The sequence below is a fragment of the Dendrobates tinctorius genome, unplaced genomic scaffold (assembly GCF_039654945.1).
Source record: "Dendrobates tinctorius isolate UK_male_01 unplaced genomic scaffold, ASM3965494v1 ptg000083l, whole genome shotgun sequence".
NCBI classification, from domain to species: Eukaryota; Metazoa; Chordata; class Amphibia; order Anura; family Dendrobatidae; genus Dendrobates; species Dendrobates tinctorius.
Genome location: NW_027361751.1, coordinates 11,302,370 through 11,327,209, shown reverse-complemented (window position 1 = coordinate 11,327,209; position 24,840 = coordinate 11,302,370). Strand labels below are relative to the sequence as shown.

The 24,840-nt window shown below is 47.4% G+C and overlaps 1 protein-coding gene across 1 annotated transcript; it reads right to left on the bottom strand.

The window, feature by feature from the left end:
- Window positions 1–270: 270 nt before the first annotated feature.
- On the bottom strand, window positions 271–21,239 carry LOC141097117 (proteinase-activated receptor 1-like). The gene is made up of 2 exons (XM_073584117.1): window positions 20,830–21,239; window positions 271–5,610 (listed from the first exon to the last, which is right to left on the bottom strand). The coding sequence occupies exons 1-2, from the start codon at window positions 20,903–20,905 to the stop codon at window positions 4,436–4,438; spliced, it is 1,251 nt and encodes a 416-aa protein (XP_073440218.1). The 5' UTR covers window positions 20,906–21,239; the 3' UTR covers window positions 271–4,435.
- Between the last annotated feature and the right edge of the window lie 3,601 nt (window positions 21,240–24,840).

Here is a 24,840-nt window from a genome sequence, read left to right as displayed (position 1 = left end):
GAAGAGATTGCAGTCAATGGTTGGGAAGGAGAATTTTTAAGAACACTCATTCTGCCAAATGTTGGTCCTATTGAGAACACATGGACGCTCAGCTCAGGAAGGGGGGTCAGCAATATAACGAGTGGCCGGCCCCATAAAGCGAATGGCCGGCCCCATAAAGCGAATGGCCGGCCCCATAAAGCAGCTGAATGTGTCTTGGACTTTTCACAGCCAGGACATTGGCTTCATGTAATCAGGACAACTCCCCGTAAACCAACAATGATTGGCACATTCTCCAGGGATAAGCAATTTTATTTACACAGTAAACAAGGATACAATATCATAAAGATTAAACACAGCAATACAAAACATTCAGAATCCATATTTACAGACATTTACATCTTTATTAGATATGTGCAAACATGAAGCATTCATAACACTGAACACAAAGCTCCTGGAGGATAAAGTACAGTGCACGCCCAGTAACGCCTGCGTTGTTGGAGGGGACGATGGCCAACATGTTTGTACAGTCAGAAGTTTCAGTGTGTCCTGCCAGACGAGCAGCTGAAAGTACGGACAGACCTGCGGACACTACACACTACAGAGACCGGCTCTGCGGTGTAGAAAAACAGCAACATAAATAAACATAGAAACTGCTGGGAACCGTACACATGACTGAACAAGCTTATGGAAAGAATCTACCTTGTTCTGGCAACTGGTATAACATGAGAAACACATCTTTTGATTTAAAGGGTATTCCCATCTCCAAGATCCTATCCCAATATATAGTAGTTGTAATAATAATATTAGCAAATACCTCCAATTAGAAATGCTAGGAATGTAGTACAGTTCTTCTGATTAGCTATGTCTCTTTCCTCAAGGCATTGCAATAGCTTAGGTATCCAGGGTTACGACCACTCAATATAGTGAGAGTTAGCGAGTTGCTAGTGGTCGCAGCCACGGATACCCAAGCTACTTCAATGCCCTGCACATGAAGAGACATAGCGAATCAGAAGAACTGTACTACATTCCTAGCATTTCTAATTGGAACTTTTAGTTATTATTACACCTACTACATATTGGTATATGATTTTGGAGATGGGAATACCCATTTAATCAGGAAACATTCTAATTTAAAAGGGTTGTCACTAATTATTTAAAAACCGAGTCCAAAATGGTATTTAAAAAAAACCAATACACTCATGCATCAGCGTCCTGTTGTTTCTCGGAACTCCTCCCTTGTCCCCCGCCAGTCTGATAGCTTTCTCTTCCGGAAGGAGCCATCTTTCACACCAGCTACCAATTTGCTGCAGTGGTTACATGAGGAGTCAGAGGAAACAGTCTACTAGCTCCCTCTTCCATCTCGGACAGTACAGGACCACTGATTGGTTGCTCTGACAATCCTAATTGGGTGACCCCCCCAGAGAAAAAAAAAAAACAGTTTAATAAAGCAAGGGTTCTCATTGATCTCCCTGATGAGGCTGATAAGGTGGAAACAGTGCTCTTATTTGAAGCTGTGTGTTCTTATTTCGTCACATTACTCTTATTGAAGAAGGTTACATAAAGATCTGCAGGAAAGCAGTCCGCTCCCTGTACAAGAGGAGTCATTAATATCGGACTGTAAGCAATGTATACATTGTAAGATCAGATGTGAGGCCACACATGAATGACACACTTTATTTCTATGGGACACTTGGAAATGAATTTTCTTTTTGACGTAACAGTCATGCTAAGTATACATTATTAGATATTATGACAGATCACACGACCAGAGCCACATCAGCAAAGACACTGGAGATTAAAGGATGCAATATATGGAAAGTGCAGACAAAAGCCAATGTGACGGCTTACATGAAAAGCTTACTAACCCGACACAAGTATTATGAATGGTCCCATCAGGAATATTCCCACTGCTTGTTACACAGAGTCTGAGACCTTAGATATCAGGAAAGATAACAAGGCAGGAACATCAGGACTAAAACAAAGTGATCTGCTGGGTCTCTACTGCTTTAAAGTAATTAAAGAGTAACCGTCATTTTACTGTTTATTCCATAAATCAATAGTACACATGAAAATAAGCAGATCTGTAATACATCTCATCAGAGAGCTCTGATTCTTTCCACCGCTGGACTGATCTTTCCTTCTCTACTTACAGCTAGAATCTGTCTTCAGTGAAGACACATTGTCCCATTAATATTCTAAGAACGGAGGAGACACTAGAGGCCGACACAGATTTTCTGCTGCAAGTTCTCCTGAAATGACAACTTACCATTAGTGTTTCACTCCCCAAGCTATTTATAAGCACATTACTGAGAAATCAGCGTTTGAATTGATATGCAAATGAGGCAGAAGAGCTATTTGTAGATCTGAAGCCTCTGTCACTCCAGCTCTATTCCCCAGTCACTCCCCATAGAGGCTTTCAGTATAGCAGGAGGCCATGCTGGGCAAGGAATAGAGCCAGAGTGACAAAGGCATCGGATCTAGAACAACTCTTTGGCCTAATTTGCATATCAGTTCCTTGCTAAAGGCTTCCTGCCCCATGACCATCTGCCCTGTACTCTGCAGATAGCAATCACTGAATTGCACCACCCCATTCTGTGTGCAGGGAAGAAGGTTTAGTCATACTGTACGGAGAGAATAAACTAAATTATTGTGATGGGGGTTGCACAAAGGAGGCAATATAGCACTTAGAGGTATCTACTTCTTAAGGAGGCATGAATATTTTCCAAAGGGAGCACAAATGGCATGAATTGTTTTAATGGGAGACTCAGAGGGAATTATTTCTTTTAAGGCTTGCTCACATGGTTGTATATTTTGTCATACAAAAGAATTGGGGCTGATTATGCTAATGTCCCTCACATGAGAGAATCGCATAAGAGGTGCAGAAAAGATGTATAACTTAATTTCTCCATTGTCTAAGCCTGTGGATGTTGCACTGCACTCGGATGACATCAAAGTGCAGTCCACTGTTTCGTATAGTACTTGCATGGGTGAGTGCTATCCGATTATCAGATGCACTTGCAGAATGCTGTGGTTGTTTTCTGATGCCGATCAGGCATGAGACAATAATCGCAGGTAGGCACTGCTCCATAGTATAATATTGGGCCGAGTCCTGCCTGATAAAACATCACATAGCACTCGGCCATGTCGTGTGAGTGAGCCCTTAAGAGAACACTCAGGTGGAGGTATTCTTTCCTTATCAAGGTGTAATCAATGAGAATTAATCTTTAAAACATAGCTGCTGGTGCGTGCATGGAAAATATCATAAAAATATACTGTGCATAAGATTTATGGCTTGGTTAGAACATCTCTTATCTAGAGTCTGAGACAGTCTGGTCAATAAATGTACAGCGCTGTATAGCATGTACCATGCTGTCACGCCGCACCGAGCACTTCCTCATATCTGATTTATAGGACTACGAAACCTGAAGCACAAGATGCCACAAAGCAACACGGAAGCAATAAACAGTAAGAGAAACCCTGAATAGAACGTTCCATTCTCCGATGTACACTGTGTATGTCAGGGATGTCATTAGATTACCGCTGCTCCGCAGGTCACCATCTGGGGTTACGGTAATACGGCGGACTGCGCCACAGCAACACCCGCATAGACAATGGTAATGTAGGAGGAAAAGCCGATATAAGGTCACAAAGTTGTAAATGTTGATTATTTCACAAAGATTCCTGAAGGTGAATCTGATATTACAATAACAAGAAAATGGTGGAATGGTGGCGAGTTGCAACACTGGACGTAACCTCAGATAACTCATAAGTCTACATATAATCCTCACTTGCCCTAAATTGCTGTATATTATGCGTCTCTTATACAAGTTCAGGCCACAATATACTGTTTCCACAATAAACTGATTGACCATTCCCTGTCAAAAATCCAACCTGTCGCTCTAAGGTTGTATGAAGGTGTTGAATATACGTTTACATACCGTTTACATATTTATAGGATCATTAATGCTGATCTGTCACCAGATTTCACAACGCAAAATTAAAAAGAACGTTTTAGACCTGACGAGGTTGGTATACTTACTTTGAGCGAATCAGAAAAACTATGCTGCATTTCTAATTGAAGGTATTTGCTAATATTATTACTACACCTACTACATACTGGGATAGGATCTTGGAGATGGGAATAACCCTTTAAGTTAAAATGAGAATTTTGATTTGAGGATTGTACAGCCCTTCTGATGTGAACTGTTAAAGTAAGTACACCAGCCCTATCAGGTCTAAGAGCTCTTTTTCTTCATGTATATAGTTTGTATTTTTAAATCTGGTGACATTCACTTTACTGCCATACTAGTTCACCACAATCATATGAGCATAGTGCTAGGAATAAAGAAAAGTCCGTTCTGCAAGGAACAGCCCAACGAGTACGGCCAAAATGACACCACAAAGGCTAAAGTGTGCTGTAAAAGATAAAATCCCGGAATACAGGGTGCAGTGCCTAGGTTAACAGTTTTCTGTATATGCTGTTCTTCACAGTGGTGACGCCAGTCTCGTTTTTGCTCGCTGAACTCATTAATTGAGCGCTGCTGCTGATGGGTTTCTCTGTCTTCTTACAGCACAGCAAACTATACAGATACCTTTGACATTGCGAGGACGCGTAATAATATACAAGGGGGTCAAGACAGCAACTGACGCTGCTAACGCAGGCACAAAGGATATAGGCAAAATACAAGGACTCATTAGCCCCATGGTAGAAAGACAAGTAATGGATCAAAAAGATACAATTTGTTGGTCCGAAGCACATAATAAAAACGCAAAGCACAATAATAGCCAAGAACAATGCTCGGGTCTTCTTACATGAATTCTCAAGGCCAGAACTGCTCAGACTATGGATGATGAAAACATAGGAGATGGTCGTAATAATCAAGGGAAGGAAAAAGAAGACCAAGATGAATGTGGAGAAATAGTAGAGGTAGAAGGTCTGGAGATCTTTCAGGTCCAGGACATCATGGCAGGTTATGATGTCCAGAGAGGCAATTCGCTGAGTTTGCTCACTCAAGAGGAGCGGCACAACGCTAGCAATAGATATGACCCAGATGAAGGAACAGACCAGCCAAGCCCGATTCATCGTCCGCCAGGAAAGAGAATGCATCGGGAAGACCACGGCCAGGAACCTGTCCACGCTGATGCTGGTCATGAGCAGGATGGAGCAGTACATGTTACAGTAAAATGCTGCAGTGACAAATTGGCACATGCCTGATCCAAAGAGCCAGTCATTCCCAGACAATCGGTAAAATACGTTGAATGGGAGCACGCTAACAAACACCACATCGGCGGCGGCCAGGTTCAGCATGTAGACCACCGCCGGTTTACGGACTTTCATCTTGAACAGGAATATGATGATGGCCATTACATTGAGAGGTAACGCCACAATGAATACCACGGTGTACACCGACGGCACCAGCACGGTCAGCCATCGGCTGCTGAGATAGCGCTCGGCCTGGCTTGTGATATTTTTCTTGATTTCGGTTATCACAGTGCGGCTACGAGGCAACTTCGGCTCCAAACCAGACTCTTCCCCAGATGCATCAATTGCCTCTTCTGGAATCTCCTCAAATTCATCAACAGGAACGCTGTAAAATGATTTCACGGTCATATTTCCTTTTTGATAACCTGAAATCACATGAAAAAAAATTAGCTTGTGCTCTTTACGTGCAAATTTCAAAGTCAACTTGATTTGATCTGTGTATACTAGAATTATAAGAAGTCACTAATATAATATTAATATTTTTAAAGGTGCTCCAATATTCACTATCAGTCTGGGTCCCAGAATAGGCGACTCAACTTCCCACTGTGGCAGGGAAGAGGACCCGGCCCAGCTATTAACCTGAGCAGCCAGCCAGCCCCCTTCACACCCAACTATGATGACGTGAGAAACACTTTGTTGTATTGAAGATACGGCTAAAAGTGGAGCTGGAAACCCGAGGATCCAGGATGACAGCTGAAAACCCAAGCACCAATGAAAATAAAAGTGTATTAATAACAGAACAATCTCTTTTATAGGTTATATGTTAATAATGCCATTTACTACAATTACAGGCGCTGCACCCGGACCTGTGACACCCATCAGACCGGACCGACTTATTCTATTCGGCTTAAGATTAATTTACCAGAAAAAGATCAATAACAGGTTGGAGGCAGTTTAGGGCCTTAAAGGAAATCTGTCAGAAAGTTTTGCTATGTAATCTGAGAGTAATGTGATGTAGGGACAGAGAGCCAGAATCCAGAGATCTGACACTTACTGGCAGGGCTGTGGAGTCGGTAAGCCAAACCTGCGACTCCGACTCCTCAATTTCCCTTACACCGACTCCAACTCCGACTCCCACACATATTGCTTATATTTAAGCGAAAAATTTATTGTAGTACAATGTGAACATCAGACATTTAATCATTTTTATGATCCAATAATCAAGATATTTAGATAGAACAGAATATATATTGGTGTACTACCCGGTTTTCATTCTTTTTGGTACAGATACGATATGGATAGACAGATATGGATAAATGGATAGATAGAGCAGATTTGTAATCTGCTTTTGCTATTGAAAACATTATCTATGAGCTCAAAAACCTTTCAGGTGATGCAGTTTTTTAAAAAGATGATCAGCTTTTGCAGCTGAAAAACGTATCCTCAAAAAACACAGGAAAAACGCTGTGTGTGAATGTAGCCTTAGATCAGGAATATAACAGCCATTTATAGGACATTTCATAACTTTCCCAAACTCCTATGAAAAAATATTCAGCACATCCTGCATTGAACTACTGTACCCAATTTATTATATATTTTAGGAGTCGGTCCATTTTATACCGACTCCAACTCCGACTCCACCAAAATGAGCTCCGACTCCACGACTCCGACTCCACAGCCCTGCTTACTGGGCTGTGCTTTGCTGTTTCAATACAGTGTTTTATCAGTAGGAGATTATCACTACAGGACAACTGACCTTGTGCCTCCTGGTCCATCCCCACCCCCAACACAGATTAGCAGCTCTCTGTCACTATACAATGCACACAGGAAGCTGTAGTGTGTACAGGGTTATACACAGCTCTACAACTGAGCTCTGCTAGATCTGCAGTAGAGAAAACTGTGACTATCAAAACTGCTGCACCCAGTAAACTAAGTGATATATAGCTGAATCAGGGTCTCTGTCCCTACATTGTGCTGCTGTCAAATTACATAACAAAAACCTGACGACTTATTCCCTTTAAAGGAATATTCTCATGTTGTCCCTTGAGCAGCTCAGAGCAATGTAGTCTCCTTTCTGGTCTCCGGCAGAGCGGCCTCTCCTCCTTGAGTCGCAGCTGTGGTAAGTAGCAAAACTGTAGTATTACTAGAACTATAAAGCTCAGCACAAGTTCTGCTGCAATACATTCAGCTATTAGTGGTTAGCTGAGGAGTTTACACGGTTATCACTACAGTATATCAATATATTTTATATGATTTTCAAGATTTAGAACAACGCTTCAGAAGACGAATGAGGGGAGGGAGGCGAGCAGATAGCTACTGCATAGAAATCAATGGGCTGGAGAAAGCTGACTGGGATGTTAAGAGTTAATTCCTCCCCTTGAATGTAATTACTGTGCACACTCAGCCAAGGTGTGAGACCAACTGTACATAAGGTAAGATAAAAGCACTCATTGACAGCAAATAGAAAAAGCAAATCAATTGCAAACTTGCCATCCTGCAGACAGGTTCCCCTTCAAGGTAAAAGTGCTGGTTATAAGAATTGTATAACATGTTGGAAAGATTTACTAAGGTCCAATTATTTAGACAGATCTATATAAAAGTTGATCAGCAATCACTTAATGGCATATTCAGACCAAAACTTCATGGGGAAGAATGGCTATTACTATGACTGTTCTGTCCCCATACGGTATCATGTAGAGGGCAATGTGCCACCAATGACAATGATTTTTATGCCACATACATGATACAATCACACTGATGAACGAGCGAAACGCTGATTGCTGGCTTGTTCACAATGGCTAAGATTGGCCCATTCCTTTAGTTCTTTTTTGCTATATAGCATTTTAAGGAAATGGGGAAATATTTACTTTTAAGATAAAATCAGATACTTCCATTTACTTCCTTTTCATGTCTGAGAACTGATTACACATCCCGCAGAAAGAATTCTGATTACAATTCTGCATACGTATGGCTAAACGTTAGCACAGCCGGTGGAGGAAGTGCCGGTCAGTAGGTTCCCAAACCTTCAATATATATAGCAAATACTTGGCACACTCGTGAATTGCGGATGTGAAAAATACATTAATACATACAGTAGCCACTAGATACAAACGTTTCGGTCATTAGAGACCTTCGTCAGTGTACTAGGGGAAGTATAAGAGAATAAGGGACCTCCCTGACAGGCGGCGGATCACTGCCTCATAGGACACAGAGCTGCCTTGTTTTGGCCATTACCTGCGGTCACTGACCACCCAGGCCTTTCACAGCCTATTTAATGAGATTTATCCACCGGCAATACCTTTGTGAGATTCTCACATATTCTCTTATACTTCCCCTAGTACACTGACGAAGGTCTCTACTGACCGAAACGTTTGTATCTAGTGGCTACTCTATGTATTAAAATTTATTTTTCACATCCGCAATTCATGAGTGTGCCCAGTATTTGCTATTACACAATTCTGCATAGACACCATTGGCAAATATGTAATAAAAACACATTTCCATATTTAGATGAAGTCATGCAAGCTCTGTAAGAGGACACGTGTAAATTTACGGTATTGCATTACACGGGCAAAGTGGTCACAACTGTTTATAGTGAATAACAGGAGGTGTAATGAGCGGGAACCTCCATGTAAGGCCAGTAATCGACTATAAGTCGCATTTAAGTCAAGAAGGGCAATGTGATGAGAAGAGTCCTGACAGTACAGGTAGCGGGTCTCACTACAGCCTAGCATCCACTATAGAAACCCGCATCACAAGAGGCTAAACTGGGCTATTCCCAGCGCTCATCGAGTAGCTACAGAATTTGTGGCAATTTGTATTAATAATGATGCGTTTTAACATTTATTTATTCATTCTTTTCTAAAGCCACCGGGGGCTGCCATTTTTATTTGCTGGTGTATAAGTATGGCAGCCCCTTGGCGTAGGAGACCGCGGTCAGTGTCCGACCCTATCTTCTACACTGTGGCTGCCTCCATTGTGAACTAGGCCCAATCACTGGGCTGCCCGGTCACAAGCGGTGAGAGAAGTTGGGCGCCATTTCATTGTAGCCCAGAGCCGTGCTCTGATCTAGTTTCCCTCCTTCAGTGCTCGCAGTATTCTGTGGTGAGTGGTGACAGGAGCAATGACGGGGTAGAGCCAGTGTGTACAGGACAGGCTGCGGCTGTCAGGGCCGCGGTGGTGAGCGCAGATCGGCAGCCGGGTATTGCACTACTAATACCAGTCTGCCTTCACCACTGGAACACGTCATGAGAGCAGTGCTGCAGTGATAACTTGTTCCAGGGGTGAACACCGCTCGGTAGCCTGGTGTTACTAGTACAATGTCAGGCTGCTGACCTGTGCGCCCTGCCGCTGTCACCACAGTGCAACCATCAAGCTGCTGCGTCCTGATCACTGACTCGGCCTCATTTAGTCGTGTGCAGGGATGACTGAATGAGGATTTCCAGCCCCGTCTGTGCTGTGCACCACTAGTCAACAGCAGAAAAGCCTCATTCACGTCCCTCCTGCATTACAGACATCTGAATAAAGAGTTACACTGAATGAGCAGAGCAATGTATCTAATCCCATATGATATGGTCGGCTGGACCATGCATCTAATCCCATCATGTGTGACGCAGTACGCTGGGCTGTGCATCTCATCCCATCATGTGTGACACAGTACGCTGGGCCGTGCATCTCATCCCATCATGTGTGACACAGTACGCTGGGCCGTGCATCTCATCCCATCCATGTGTGACGCAGTACGCTGGGCTGTGCATCTAATCCCATCATGTGTGACACAGTACGCTGGGCCGTGCAGCTCATCCCATCATGTGTGACACAGTACGCTGGGCCGTGCAGCTCATCCCATCATGTGTGACACAGTACGCTGGGCTGTGCAGCTCATCCCATCATGTGTGACACAGTACGCTAGGCTGTGCAGCTCATCATGTGTGACACAGTACCCTGGGCTGTGCATCTAATCCCATCATGTGTGACAGTACGCTGGGCCGTGCATCTCATCCCATCATGTGTGACACAGTACGCTGGGCCGTGCATCTCATCCCATCCATGTGTGACGCAGTACGCTGGGCTGTGCATCTAATCCCATCATGTGTGACACAGTACGCTGGGCCGTGCATCTCATCCCATCATGTGTGACACAGTACGCTGGGCCGTGCATCTCATCCCATCCATGTGTGACGCAGTACGCTGGGCTGTGCATCTAATCCCATCATGTGTGACACAGTACGCTGGGCCGTGCATCTCATCCCATCATGTGTGACACAGTACGCTGGGCCGTGCAGCTCATCCCATCATGTGTGACACAGTACGCTGGGCTGTGCAGCTCATCCCATCATGTGTGACACAGTACGCTAGGCTGTGCAGCTCATCATGTGTGACACAGTACCCTGGGCTGTGCATCTAATCCCATCATGTGTGACAGTACGCTGGGCCGTGCATCTCATCCCATCATGTGTGACACAGTACGCTGGGCCGTGCATCTCATCCCATCATGTGTGACGCAGTACGCTGGGCTGTGCATCTAATCCCATCATGTGTGACAAGGTCCCCTGGACTAAAGTAAAAACAACTTCACATAACTGTGGGAAAAACAAAAGCTGAAAACAACATAAGACAAACGCTTAGGAACTGACTGCAAAAAAATAACAGAAATGACGACTCTGGAAAAAGAATTGTCAGAGGTTCCTGAAGCACCTCCTGCTTCAAAAACTCAGCGGGTTCCCCGAGTCTAGAAGATGTGGCGTGCACAGACCCTCAGAAATATGGATACAGCAGAAACCTGCCATAAAGTGCATGGTACATCGTAAATAGAACATATACACTAAAGAAATCATCTCACAGACACTTATCACTTACACCCCAGGAGCCAGAAATGGAAGCAAAGTTCCAGTAACCTCAAATCAGTTTCTTCTCATTTTTCCTTCCTTTAGGTCTGGGGCGCAGGAAGCAGCACCGGAATGCACTGGATGACTGCCAGAGGAGAAGCAGAGCCTGCCAGTCACATGATGTCAGCCCTTTAAAAATGTTTTGACATGTCTGAACTCTGACCTAGAAGTGATCACTGGGTGAGGAGCTCTAGGTTATCTGATGGGGCAGCAAGAAAAGGAAAACATAATGAATGTAAGTAGCAGCTGGACAGAAGCATGGGGGGACTGCACGCTCCTAACATCATCACTACTGTCTGCAGGGCAGGAAACGGCAATCCTACAGCTCTGCACCACAACTGTGGGCGCATTTATTCTATGTGTTGATGGCCTGTTGCATTTTATGGATGTTTCATACAGACACTTTGCACAGGAGAGGTGATCGAACTCACGTACCCCAGCTCCATTTACACATGGCGCTATGGGACCCCTGTTCTCAGGTTAGATCGGATCACAGGCAGTAGGTGGTAGTTGTATTTTGTGGGATAAGGTGCTTTCACACTGTGTTCAGGCCGCCATTTGGTGGCCCCATTGGGGCTTACGTCTGAACACTGCACAAAACGAGATTCGGATGTACGCCGCCTACCGGAAGCAGACAGTCAGATGCAGTCTTCTAGGTCTGAGTGTCCGCCTCCAGTAGGAGTACACACTCGAAAATGACGCACGGCCCAGCGCACGTTCGCTCCGCCAGTACCATTAAAGTCTGGACCTGCCCGCGCATATGTCCCAAGCCCGTTTTGCGGGGGATTCAGACTTGACAGGGGGCCAGCGAACAGCTTCCTGAATACAACCTGAAAGCACCGTGACTAGTGTGGAACACATTGATAAAGCAGCGATGCAGCCCCCTCATGCTCAGGATCCATGGGGGTCAGGGACATTATAAACAATGGCGTATCCCAGCATAAGCTGAATAGTAAATGTAGGGCTCATTCACACATCTGTGATTGAACATGTATCCATCATAGTCTATGGGGCTGTTCAAATGTCTGAATTTGGGGACCAATAATTGTCCAATAAACCAATTAAAAGGTCTATGGGTCCATGAAAACCTCAGAGGCACTCAGATGCCACGCTGGTCACAGGAAACGCTAGAGAAACCTCATATAGAGAAAGGATGACGCTCTGATGGTAAAGAGTGACACAGAGAAAACACTGAAAGAAATCCGAACCAAAACACCGATGGAAATCGGTCATGTGTATGTGAAGCATCACATTGTAGTCACAATACTGGCAGTACTCCACTTCACATGTGGAAGTAATGAACGCTATCCTGAGTGACGACCTCCATAATCCACTGTGTAGGAGCGTGACCTCACACTGATCACAGGCGGATGCTTAGCAGCTGAGTCAGAACCTCTTAGCAGTGCCATGGGGGCAAGGGTTGGGAGGAGGGAATACTTTTTCAGTGAAAACTTCTTGTCTTGTTTTCACAATCGTACTCTGTAGACGAGATCTGACCAAGATCCTTTCTGCCGCTATTGCAAGTGATTGCAGATGTGTCAAACAGATAGGAGCCCATCACATCACCAGTAGGGAGGCTTTATCCAACAGGCAAGATCACCAATGATCGCCTCAAGGATCATTAAAGGGAATCTGTCACACCATTTTCGGCCTATAAGATGCAGCCACCACCATCAGGGGAATATCTACAGCATTCTGTAATGCTGTAGATAAGCCCCCGATGTAACCTGAAAGAGAAGAAAAAAAAAAAAAAAAGTTAGATTATACTCACCCCAGCATTCGGTCCGGAGCGGTGGGTGTCGCGGTCCAGTCTGGCACCTCCCATCTTCATACGATGATGTCCTCCTCCTTGCTTCTCCCTCTGCTCCTGTGCAGGCGTACTTTATCTGTCCTGTTGAGGGCAGAGTAAAGTACTGCAGTGCGCAGGCGCCGGACCTCTCTGACCTTTCCCGGCGCCTACGCACTGCAGTACTTTGCTCTGCCCTCAACAGGACATATAAAGTAGGCCTGCGCAGGAGCCGAGAGAGAAGGAGGAGGACGCCATCGCTAGAAGATGGGAGGCACCGGACCGCAACACCCACCTCCCCCGTCTTCCGGTGAGTATAATCTAACGTGTTTTTCTTACATTTCAGGTTACGGAATGTTGTAGATAAGCCCCTGATGGCGGTGGCCACATCTTATAGGCCAAAAACGGGGTGACAGATTCCCTTTAACACTTTACTGTTCTATCAAAGTCTGAAAGTAACTATCCACCCCAAAAGGAAGGTATGTTTTTTTTTTGTTTTGGTTTTTTATAAAATTCCCCAACACTCTATACTAGTGATACAATTCTAATGTAGGTTTAAAGGGGTCAGAAGAGGTTATTAACAGAAAAATCTACAAATTAATGCATAGATGTACAGATTAAAGGTATTCATTTTGGTAAACCCCCTGTCCTCCAGCTGCAGATTGTTGTGTCTCCACCACTGCTCCTGATGTTTGGCATTTTCTACAGCACTGACATCACGTTGACATTGAGCCAATCAGTGAGTTCAGCGGCTCCTGCACTCATACAGAGCCGCTGAGCTGACTGATTGCAGCATTGATTGGCGTGCCCGACAATAAGACACCAGGAGCAGCGATGTAGACTAAGTGCTGGACCCGGGGAGGGTGACAAACGCAGAGTCTGGTTGTTTTTTTTTGTTTATTTTTTTAAACAAACTGTAGCCGGGGACAGGGGTTTTTCAGGAACTGGAACCAGGTTTAAGGTAACATTTATCCACAATCTACAGGATTCCTAGTTGCTGGGACCTCCACCAATCGTAAGAATTGAGGCCCAGTAACCCCATATGAATGGGGATGCGGATTTGCGTCCTTTGATTCACTCACTGTCTATATAAGCAATGGTGAAATGTGCATACTACCATTCCCATAAACGTGAATAGAGCTCTGATCATACAGAGTCAAGGTTCTCTTAAGGGCATGTCACACTAAGCGATATCGCTGTGTCTGATACTTACCTACAACCCGCTCCCCCGCTGGTTATCGCTGATCGCGCGAGAACGTCCAGGACTGTTTCTCGTCATCAGCTTCCTGCGGCGCTTCCTGCTGTGACGACGAGCGACGCGTGGAGCCGGGCGGGAGGACGCAGGATCGCCTGGTGTGACAGGTAAGTAGCGACCCCCGTCCCCAGCGATGTCGCTGGTGAGATCTGCCTGTGTGGCAGCTCACTAGCGACCACCTAGCGATGCACCAGCGATCCTGACCGCGTCATATCGCTGGTCGGGATCGCTGGTACATCGCTAAGTGTGACAGTACCTTTAGCCAAGTGGGAGTGAGCTTCAATTCTCTGTGAAAGTCTTATTGAGAACCACACCCAGTTGTCAAAAAAAAAAAAAAATAATAGATTACGTTTGTAGGCGGGGAAGAGACTCAGGATCTCTCAGGACTGGAAAGGAGAAGGAAAAAAAGTGAGATTCAGGAAAATGGTGTCATTTATACCAGGTAAAATATATACAGTTAGGTCCATATATATTTGGACAGAGACAACATTTTTCTAATTTTGGTTCTAGACATTACCACAATGAATTTTAAACAAAACAATTCAGATGCAGTTGAGGTTCAGACTTTCAGCTTTCATTTGAGGTTATCCACATTAAAATTGGATGAAGGGTTTAGGAGTTTCAGCTCCTTAACATGTGCCACCCTGTTTTTAAAGGGACCAAAAGTAATTGGACAGATTAAATAATTGTAAATAAAATGTTCATTTCTAGTACTTGGTTGAAAATCCTTTGTTGGCAATGACTGCCTGAAGTCTTGAACTCATGGACATCACCAGACGCTGTGTTTCCTCCTTTTTGATGCTCTGCCAGGCCTTCACTGCGGTGGTTTTCTGTTGCTGTATGTTTGTGGGCCTTTCTGTCTGAAGTTTAGTCTTTAACAAGTGAAATGCATGCTCAATTGGATTGAGATCAGGTGACTGACTTGGCCATTCAAGAATATTCCACTTCTTCGCTTTAATAAACTCCTGGGTTGCTTTGGCTTTATGTTTTGGGTCATTGTCCATCTGTAGTATGAAAGACGACCAATCAGTTTGGCTGCATTTGGCTGGATCTGAGCACACAGTATGGCTCTGAATACCTCAGAATTCATTCGGCTGCTTCTGTCCTGTGTCATCATCAATAAACACTAGTGACCCAGTGCCACTGGCAGCCATGCATGCCCAAGCCATCACACTGCCTCCGCCGTGTTTTACAGATGATGTGGTATGCTTTGGATCATGAGCTGTACCACGCCTTCACCATACTTTTCTCATTCCATCATTCTGGTAGAGGTTGATCTTGGTTTCATCTGTCCAAAGAATGTTCTTCCAGAACTGTGCTGGCTTTTTTAGTTGTTTTTTTAGCAAAGTCCAGTCTAGCCTTTTTATTCTTGATGCTTATGAGAGGCTTGCACCGTGCAGTGAACCCTCTGTATTTACTTTCATGCAGTCTTCTCTTTATGGTAGATTTGGATATTGATACGCCTACCTCCTGGAGAGTGTTGGTCACTTGGTTGGCTGTTGTGAAGGGGTTTCTCTTCACCATGGAGATTATTCTGCGATCATCCACCACTGTTGTCTTCCGTGGGCGCCCAGGTCTTTTTGCATTGATGAGTTCACCAGTGCTTTCTTTCTTTCTCAGGATGTACCAAACTGTAGATTTTGCCACTCCTAATGTTGTTTCAATATCTCGGATGGTTTTTTTCTGTTTTTGCAGCTTAAGGATGGCTTGTTTCACCTGCATGGAGAGCTCCTATGACCGCTTGTTTCAATCACAGCAAAACCTTCCAAATGCAAGCACCACACCTCAAATCAACTCCAGGCCTTTTATCTGCTTAATTGAGAATGACATAACGAAGGGATTGCCCACACCTGTCCATGAAATAGCCTTGGAGTCAATTGTCCAATTACTTTTGGTCCCTTTAAAAACAGGGTGGCACATGTTAAGGAGCTGAAACTCCTAAACCATTCAACCAATGTTAATATGGATAGCCTCAAATGAAAGCTGAAAGTCTGAACTTCAAATTCATTGTGGTAATGTCTAGAACCAAAATTAGAAAAATGTTGTCTCTGTCCAAATATATATGGACCTAACTGTATATAGCAAGTAAGATATATAATACATTTTGGATGCCAGGAAATGCCTCTAGGGGGCTCAGGAGCTGACTGTATACTCACATTTAGCTATGCAGTAAGTTTGGGAACAAATCTTTTTCCTTCTGAAGTCCAATCCGGTTGCTAATTATAAATACATATGGAAAACAGATAATTAAAGCCCCCGTTACACACTGCGATATCGCTAGCAATATCGCTGTAAAGTCACCGATTTTGTGACGTTGCAGCGATATTGCTAGAGACATCGCTGTGTCTGATACTTACCTCCGACCGGCTCCCCCGCTGATCGCGCGAGAAGCTGCTGGACCATTCCTTGTCGTCCATTTCCTGCGGCGCTTCCTGCTGTGACGATGAGCGACGCGTGGAGCCGGGCGGGAGGACGCAGGATCGCCGCGCCGCGTCTGACAGGTAAGTAGCGACCCCCGTCCCCTGCGATGTCGCTGGTGAGATCTGCCTGTGTGGCAGCTCACTAGCGACCACCTAGCGATTCACCAGCGATCCTGACCGCGTCATATCGCTGGTCGGGATCGCTGGTGAGTCGCTAGGTGTAACGGTACCCTTATGCTCAGGCTTAATTCCTGGTTGGAATTCAGTTTCCTGATCCTTTTCTATGGTGGGGAGATTAGTTGCTGCCAGATGATTGTGGCAGCAGCTCTATCACACAGGACAGAGGTGCACCAAGTGTTTCTATGTACACAGGAGTGTTACTGAGTATGGGGGAGTTGGGAGAGATGGCAGTCAGCCATATGATCAATCAGCTCACATGTATTTCATGTGTATGGCCACTGGCCAGCATTAGATACAAGCGGCACATCTGCAAGTACATTGGCAATTGGGTTCCTGAGATTTGTCCAGTTCTAGTCCATTGGTTGACAATGGGAAAATCCTTTTCCTCCGCTATAAACTGAGTATTTTGTGCATTCAGATACTTTCATGTAATATCATCACATTAACCCAAGTACGTTTCCATTACAGAAATGTCAGAAGCCAGAGCAGAGCACACACCGTGACCACGCGTCTCACCATGGCCGCTCCACCCGGGGCAGAGCACACACCAGGCGTCTCACCATGGCCGCTCCACCCGGGGCAGAGCACACACCAGGCGTCTCACCATGGCCGCTCCACCCGGGGCAGAGCACACACCAGGCGTCTCACCATGGCCGCTCCACCCGGGGCAGAGCACACACCAGGCGTCTCACCATGGCCGCTCCACCCGGGGCAGAGCACACACCAGGCGTCTCACCATGGCCGCTCCACCCGGGGCAGAGCACACACCAGGCGTCTCACCATGGCCGCTCCACCCGGGGCAGAGCACACACCAGGCGTCTCACCATGGCCGCTCCACCCGGGGCAGAGCACACACCAGGCGTCTCACCATGGCCGCTCCACCCGGGGCAGAGCACACACCAGGCGTCTCACCATGGCCGCTCCACCCAGGGCAGAGCACACACCACGCGTCTCACCATGGCCGCTCCACCCGGGGCAGAGCACACTCCACGCATCTCACCATGGCCGCTCCACCCGGGGCAGAGCACACGCCACGCATCTCACCATGGCCGCTCCACCCGGGGCAGAGCACACACCACGCATCTCACCATGGCCGCTCCACCCGGGGCAGAGCACTCTCCACGCATCTCACCATGGCCGCTCCACCCGGGGCAGAGCACTCTCCACGCATCTCACCATGGCCGCTCCACCCGGGGCAGAGCACTCTCCACGCATCTCACCATGGCCGCTGCACCCGGGGCAGAGCACACACCACGCATCTCACCATGGCCGCTGCACCCGGGGCAGAGCACTCTCCACGCATCTCACCATGGCCGCTCCACCCGGGGCAGAGCACACACCACGCATCTCACCATGGCCGCTGCACCCGGGGCAGAGCACACACCACGCATCTCACCATGGCCGCTCCACCCGGGGCAGAGCACACACCACGCATCTCACCATGGCCGCTCCACCCGGGGCAGAGCACACACCACGCATCTCACCATGGCCGCTCCACCCGGGGCAGAGCACTCTCCACGCATCTCACCATGGCCGCTGCACCCGGGGCAGAGCACACACCACGCATCTCACCATGGCCGCTCCACCCGGGGCAGAGCACACACCACGCATCTCACCATGGCCGCTCCACCCGGGGCAGAGCACACACCACGCATCTCACCATGGCCGCTCCACCCGGGGCAGAGCACACACCATGCATCTCACCATGGCCGCTCCACCCGGGGCAGAGCACACACCACGCATCTCACCATGGCCGCTGCACCCGGGGCAGAGCACACACCACGCATCTCACCATGGCCGCTGCACCCTGGGCGGAGCACACACCACGCATCTCACCATGGCCGCTCCACTCGGGGTAGAGCTTTCACTTTGCTGCCAGAACTAAATAAGAGGCTGAATTTCCGAGAAACCAGAAACAAAAGCTCCCGGAAACACAATGTTCAGTATTATCAATCCAAGCCCATTGTTAGCAGCTGAACGAGCCGAAACATCGGACACACATTGCAGGAAAATTGATTTTTTTTTCAAAAATTTTACATTTTTTAAAAATATTGGTTTGTAAATCGCTGTAAAAAAACAATTTGACAACAGATAGTTAACTGTAAGAAGGAAACATCCGGTGCCTGTATAGGAGCGGTGCTGACAGAACCACAGGGGAAAGGTGCATCACACGGGGTAAACCCAAACCCCCAGGTGGTACGGCGACATCCACACGCAGCAGATATCACTGCAGAAAGAGGATCACATCTGGAGTAAATCACAACTAACAGGTAGACAGAGAAAACCCCTCTGTGTGAGTGGTGGCATAGGGGGGACTGCTCTGTGCTACACATGATGAGTGCATGGAAAGAACCCTGCAATACCCACATCAGCAGAGGAGAGCAGGGGTCCACAGCAGCAGAGGAGAGCAGGGCGGTCTGCTTCCCTCACATAGAAGGCTGAATTCACACATCCTTCTCTCCTACATTAATCTATTTGCAATCAGTCTGTGTGTTTTGTGTTGTGACTCAGTGTAATGTCCCGTTATATGTTTTCCATCATTGTGTGACAGAGTTCTGTGGGAACCGCTGGAGAAGGCCAAACACCGTCTGCACAGAGCGCCGGCCATCACGGGGCAGATGCAGACCACATAGTGTAACCTGTCATTACACAGAAGGGCTGAAAAACAGCTGCAATAAAGATCAATGTATCCAAACAGTCTGCACAATACACACTATATACAAGATACACACCGACACTGGCAAACACTGTGTGCAGAATACCATACCCCCGTGCTCTCACCTCTGTGGTATATACCCTGTATACCCCCGTGCTCTCACCTCTGTGGTATATACCCTGTATACCCCCCGTGCTCTCACCTCTGTGGTATATACCCTGTATACCCCCCGTGCTCTCACCTCTGTGGTATATACCCTGTATCCCCCCCGTGCTCTCACCTCTGTGGTATATACCCTGTATCCCCCCCGTGCTCTCACCTCTGTGGTATATACCCTGTATCCCCCCCCGTGCTCTCACCTCTGTGGTATATACCCTGTATCCCCCCCCGTGCTCTCACCTCTGTGGTATATACCCTGTATCCCCCCCGTGCTCTCACCTCTGTGGTATATACCCTGTATCCCCCCCGTGCTCTCACCTCTGTGGTATATACCCTGTATCCCCCCCGTGCTCTCACCTCTGTGGTATATACCCTGTATCCCCCCCGTGCTCTCACCTCTGTGGTATATACCCTGTACCCCCCCGTGCTCTCACCTCTGTGGTATATACCCTGTATCCCCCCCGTGCTCTCACCTCTGTGGTATATACCCTGTATCCCCCCCGTGCTCTCACCTCTGTGGTATATACCCTGTATCCCCCCCGTGCTCTCACCTCTGTGGTATATACCCTGTATCCCCCCCGTGCTCTCACCTCTGTGGTATATACCCTGTATCCCCCCCGTGCTCTCACCTCTGTGGTATATACCCTGTATCCCCCCCGTGCTCTCACCTCTGTGGTATATACCCTGTATCCCCCCCGTGCTCTCACCTCTGTGGTATATACCCTGTATCCCCCCCGTGCTCTCACCTCTGTGGTATATACCCTGTATCCCCCCCGTGCTCTCACCTCTGTGGTATATACCCTGTACCCCCCCGTGCTCTCACCTCTGTGGTATATACCCTGTATCCCCCCCGTGCTCTCACCTCTGTGGTATATACCCTGTATCCCCCCCGTGCTCTCACCTCTGTGGTATATACCCTGTATCCCCCCCGTGCTCTCACCTCTGTGGTATATACCCTGTATCCCCCCCGTGCTCTCACCTCTGTGGTATATACCCTGTATCCCCCCCTGCTCTCACCTCTGTGGTATATACCCTGTATCCCCCCCGTGCTCTCACCTCTGTGGTATATACCCTGTATCCCCCCCGTGCTCTCACCTCTGTGGTATATACCCTGTATCCCCCCCGTGCTCTCACCTCTGTGGTATATACCCTGTATCCCCCCCGTGCTCTCACCTCTGTGGTATATACCCTGTATCCCCCCCGTGCTCTCACCTCTGTGGTATATACCCTGTATCCCCCCCGTGCTCTCACCTCTGTGGTATATACCCTGTATACACATTATATGCCCCCGTGCCCTCACCTCTCTGCCGCTGGCACTGGCCGGCACAGAGCAGCCCCGTCAGGCACAGCAGTGACACCAGCCGGCCGCTCTCCATGTCTCTGCCCTCTCGCAGTCTCTGGCGCTCCGGTCTGTGCCCTGCTCACACACCGGCTGTGTAGATAGTGGCGGCGCTGCGGCCGGTTCTTCCCCAGTGGGAGCCCCTGCTGGCCGGAGGCGGGATCCCCTCTATCTGGAGGAGTAGCAGGCTCTAGGCTTTGTTCCGTGTGGCCGCACTGGCCGGGTGCTGTGGGGGAGGAGTGAGCGCGCAGGTCTCTGCTTCCCCAAGTGTCGCTGTGTGAGTCATTGAGGCAATTAACATGTGGTAATTGTCATAGGGTCGGAGACTTTTTACCATGGCCCATAATTCTGTGCGCTCACTGGGGCTTCTATTCATTACATGAGTTACTAATATTTACTACAGGGTTGTTTGTTTCGGCTGTAACACTAGTCTATAAGTCCAATATACAGGAAACAGCCCAGCAGCACCGGCCCTGGCGGGAGCCACTGAGATTCCGCCACTACTGCGCGATGTCAGCGGCTCCTGCCCGCCCCCTAGTGTAGGCTCAGGCGGCAGCCGGGCAGCACATAGCGCCACCTATTGGGTGCAGGGCAAAAGTGGACCCAATGTCTAACAGATCAAGCGACTGAGACTATACCCTACAGGGGAGGGGAACAGGCACACGGGGGCAGTATTACTGAAAGGGGGCACTCTGGGAGGGACATTAGTACGATTGGGGGTCTCGGGAACATTATTACTGAAGGAGGCACAATGGGGCATTGTTAGTGAAGGAGGCACTCTGGGAGGGGCATTACTACTTTCAGGGGTGTCATGAACTGGGGGGGTGAGGTTGTCCCCAGTTGTCAGGGATTTATTATATCCCACCAATCGTCCCGAATTTATTATTAGTGGTCGTGGGTTATATAACAACCTGCAACTTATGTTTCCACCTTCAGTTCCGGTTTAGGAACTTGCAGCTCTCTGGCACCCCCTTACCCTCAGGTCAGTCAGGGAACTACACCAAGGATAAGTAGTCGCCAGAAAGGCTGCCTGGCCGTGTACTGGCTATTGGGCACTCTGCAGTGAGGGCGGTATGTATGTCCCCAGACTCAGGGTGGGTAATACACACACAAAACCTCCGTTCCATCACTGCCAGTCTCCCAAATCCCCAGAACACTGTGCTGCCACCAGCTCCTCATTCTACATTAATTCATTATCGGGTCAGGAGCCAATCCACACAGTAGTATAAATTTTAGCGCAGGGAACATGGCGGTACGTTATAGAGCAAGGGAAACAAAGCTAGTAAATTTTATAGATTCCAGAAAATATAGGCAGTGTTTACAAAACTATAAAAGATGTTACAAATGAGACAAGATACAGTATATACAGGCAATTACAAAATAAGAACTTATACTTATGAGTCCATGGCACGCCGTGTGGAGGAGGGGGAGGGGCGCCTTCCCCAAGGGAAAATGGTCTAGCGGCATAGCTTCCTTTTCCAAAGATTTTATTTGGATTTTAAAATAACAGGCAAGAATAGGGAGTAAGGGCAGGAGTGGAAGGAGGGGGGGGAGAGGATAGGGATGGGGAGGGAAAGAAAAAAGAGGAGGGACATAGGTAAAATAACAATGCAACAATATAACAATATAACAAGAGTGATATTACACTTATAGGGTACATAATGCCCAGGTCACTGGGGGTGTAAAAGGTATAGACAAAACGGCTGCGAACAAACGCATAACGAGAGATTGTAAGCCAATTAAGGCCAATCATAAGTGAGCAAATATTTAACAAGGATTAGTAGACGAAATATACAATTAAATGGTAGCGCCTAGAAGTTGGTGGTGAGAGAAATTAAGTTATAGGGGACGGAAAGGCCTTGTCCCATTTGTTATAAAATTTTCCAAACTGATTATTAATCAGAGCAAAATTCAGTTCATGTGCTCTATGTTGCTGGACTAGGTGGAAGATAACCTCTGGATTTGGGAGTATTTTGTTTTTCCAGTGGAAAGTGATGAAATTTTTTGCTACAAGACAAAAATGAATGAATATGGGTTGGAGTGCCAAGTCTAGTTCGTCTAGGTTAAGGGAAAGAAGGGCCATTTGAGGGGTGAGGGTTAAAGTTTTGTTAGAGAGTTTATTGAGAGAGGTAGAGATCCAAGACCAGACTGTTTTGACTCTGGGACATTCCCAAAACATATGCAATAGGTCTCCCTTGAAGCCGCAGTCTCTCCAGCAAAGGGGTGAGGATGAGTTTGAAGGACCGAAGTGTGCTAATTTTGCCGGAGTAAGGTACCAATTACTAATAGTTTTAAAGTATGTCTCTTGAAGTGGAAATGAGATTGTGGAGTTGTACGTTTTGGAGAGAGCCTCTTCCCATAGCGGCATAGCTTCCTATCTGGCAGCATAGGCAAATGACAACTTCCTAATTGGGCATCCTAGACTTATACTTCCTCCTGGCTGACCTAACCGGGTGGACAGAGCTAGGGAATGTACTCTCCTTTTGAAAGTTACTAGAAAACTTGTGAGTGCCATAACTCTGACTGCGAAGCTTACAGCGTGTTGACAGACGTATCATGTTATCTCTTGCAAATTTATCTTTTTATCGACACCAAACATGGCAAATCTATGTATTACTGGGAGGCAGGTACCTGATTCTCGGATTTTGGTGAGCGTGGAGGTCCAAAAACGCTGTGGCTTTAATGATGTAGATCTCAAAAATATGTTTCCTGTTTCTCTGATTTTTCTGTGTTTTTAAATTCCCATTTGAATAGACAAAGGAACATGAGCTTCTAACCTTTTACTTCCGGCTTGAGCCGGCCATGCCAGGCTCTCACATTACACAAAGCTGGAGTAGCTAGAGAGAGGGGGTGGAGAGTGCAGCATCAGGAGTTCACAACCTAATGGGGGAGGGGCAGCATGTCAAACCCAGTAAATGCAGCGGAAAGTTCTGGAGGTGTAATCGAAACAATGGAAAATAATTCATATTTTCCTGACACCTCCCCCTTTTGGACCACGCTACGGAGGCAGGACATCTCGGTACTCCTCCATGCGCACCTCAGCAGGCTCGCCCCACCCGGACAACCCGTCTGTGTTGCCATGCTCTCTGCCCTTTTTGTGCTTAATCGTAAAGTCGTACTGCTGGAGGGCGAGACTCCAGCGTAGCAACCATCCATTGGTGCCGGACACGGTGTGCAGCCAGCTCAGGGGGTTGTGGTCGATCACCACGGTGAAGGTGCGTCTGTATAGGTAGGGATGCAAACGTTGCAGGGTCCAAACCATGGCCAGGCACTCCTCTATGGTGGGCCACTTCCCTCAGTAGAAGCTTCCAGCTCAGGTACAACACAGGATGCTCTTGGTTCCCGGAGTCTACCTGGCTAAGCACAGCACCGAAGCCAAACTCGCCGGCGTCGGTCTGTACTAAAAACGGCTGACTGCTGTCGACTGCCCTTAGCATAGGAGAGCTGCTCAGGGCTGTTTTCAAAGCCCTAACAGCCACCTCACAGTCGTCTGTCCAGTTGACTGTGTGGGGTAGCTTCTTCCTGGTGAGGTCCGTCAAGTTCTTCGCAAGGCTGCTAAAGTTTGTGCAAAGCGCCTATAGTACCCTGCAGTGCCCAGGAAGGACATCACCTGCTTCTTAGTTTCTGGAGGTGGGCCAGGACGTGATAGCATCCACTTTCACAGGCTCTTGCCTCATAGAGCCCCCACCTACCCGGTGACCCAGGTAGTAGATGCAGCGGAAAGTTCTGGAGGTGTAATCAAAACCATGGAAAATGGTTCATGTTTTCCTGACGGGGACCCTAAAAGGAGTATTATTACTGAAGAAGGCGCTCTGGGGGTATTACTGAAGGAGACACTCTGGTGGGGGGCATTATTACTGAAGGAGGCACAATGGGGGTATTATTACTGAAGGGGGCAGTTTAGGTTGAGATGGTGTTAGCAATTGAGAAGTAACGTGTGTACTGCATGTGTGGCGCCCCTGAGGCTCAGTC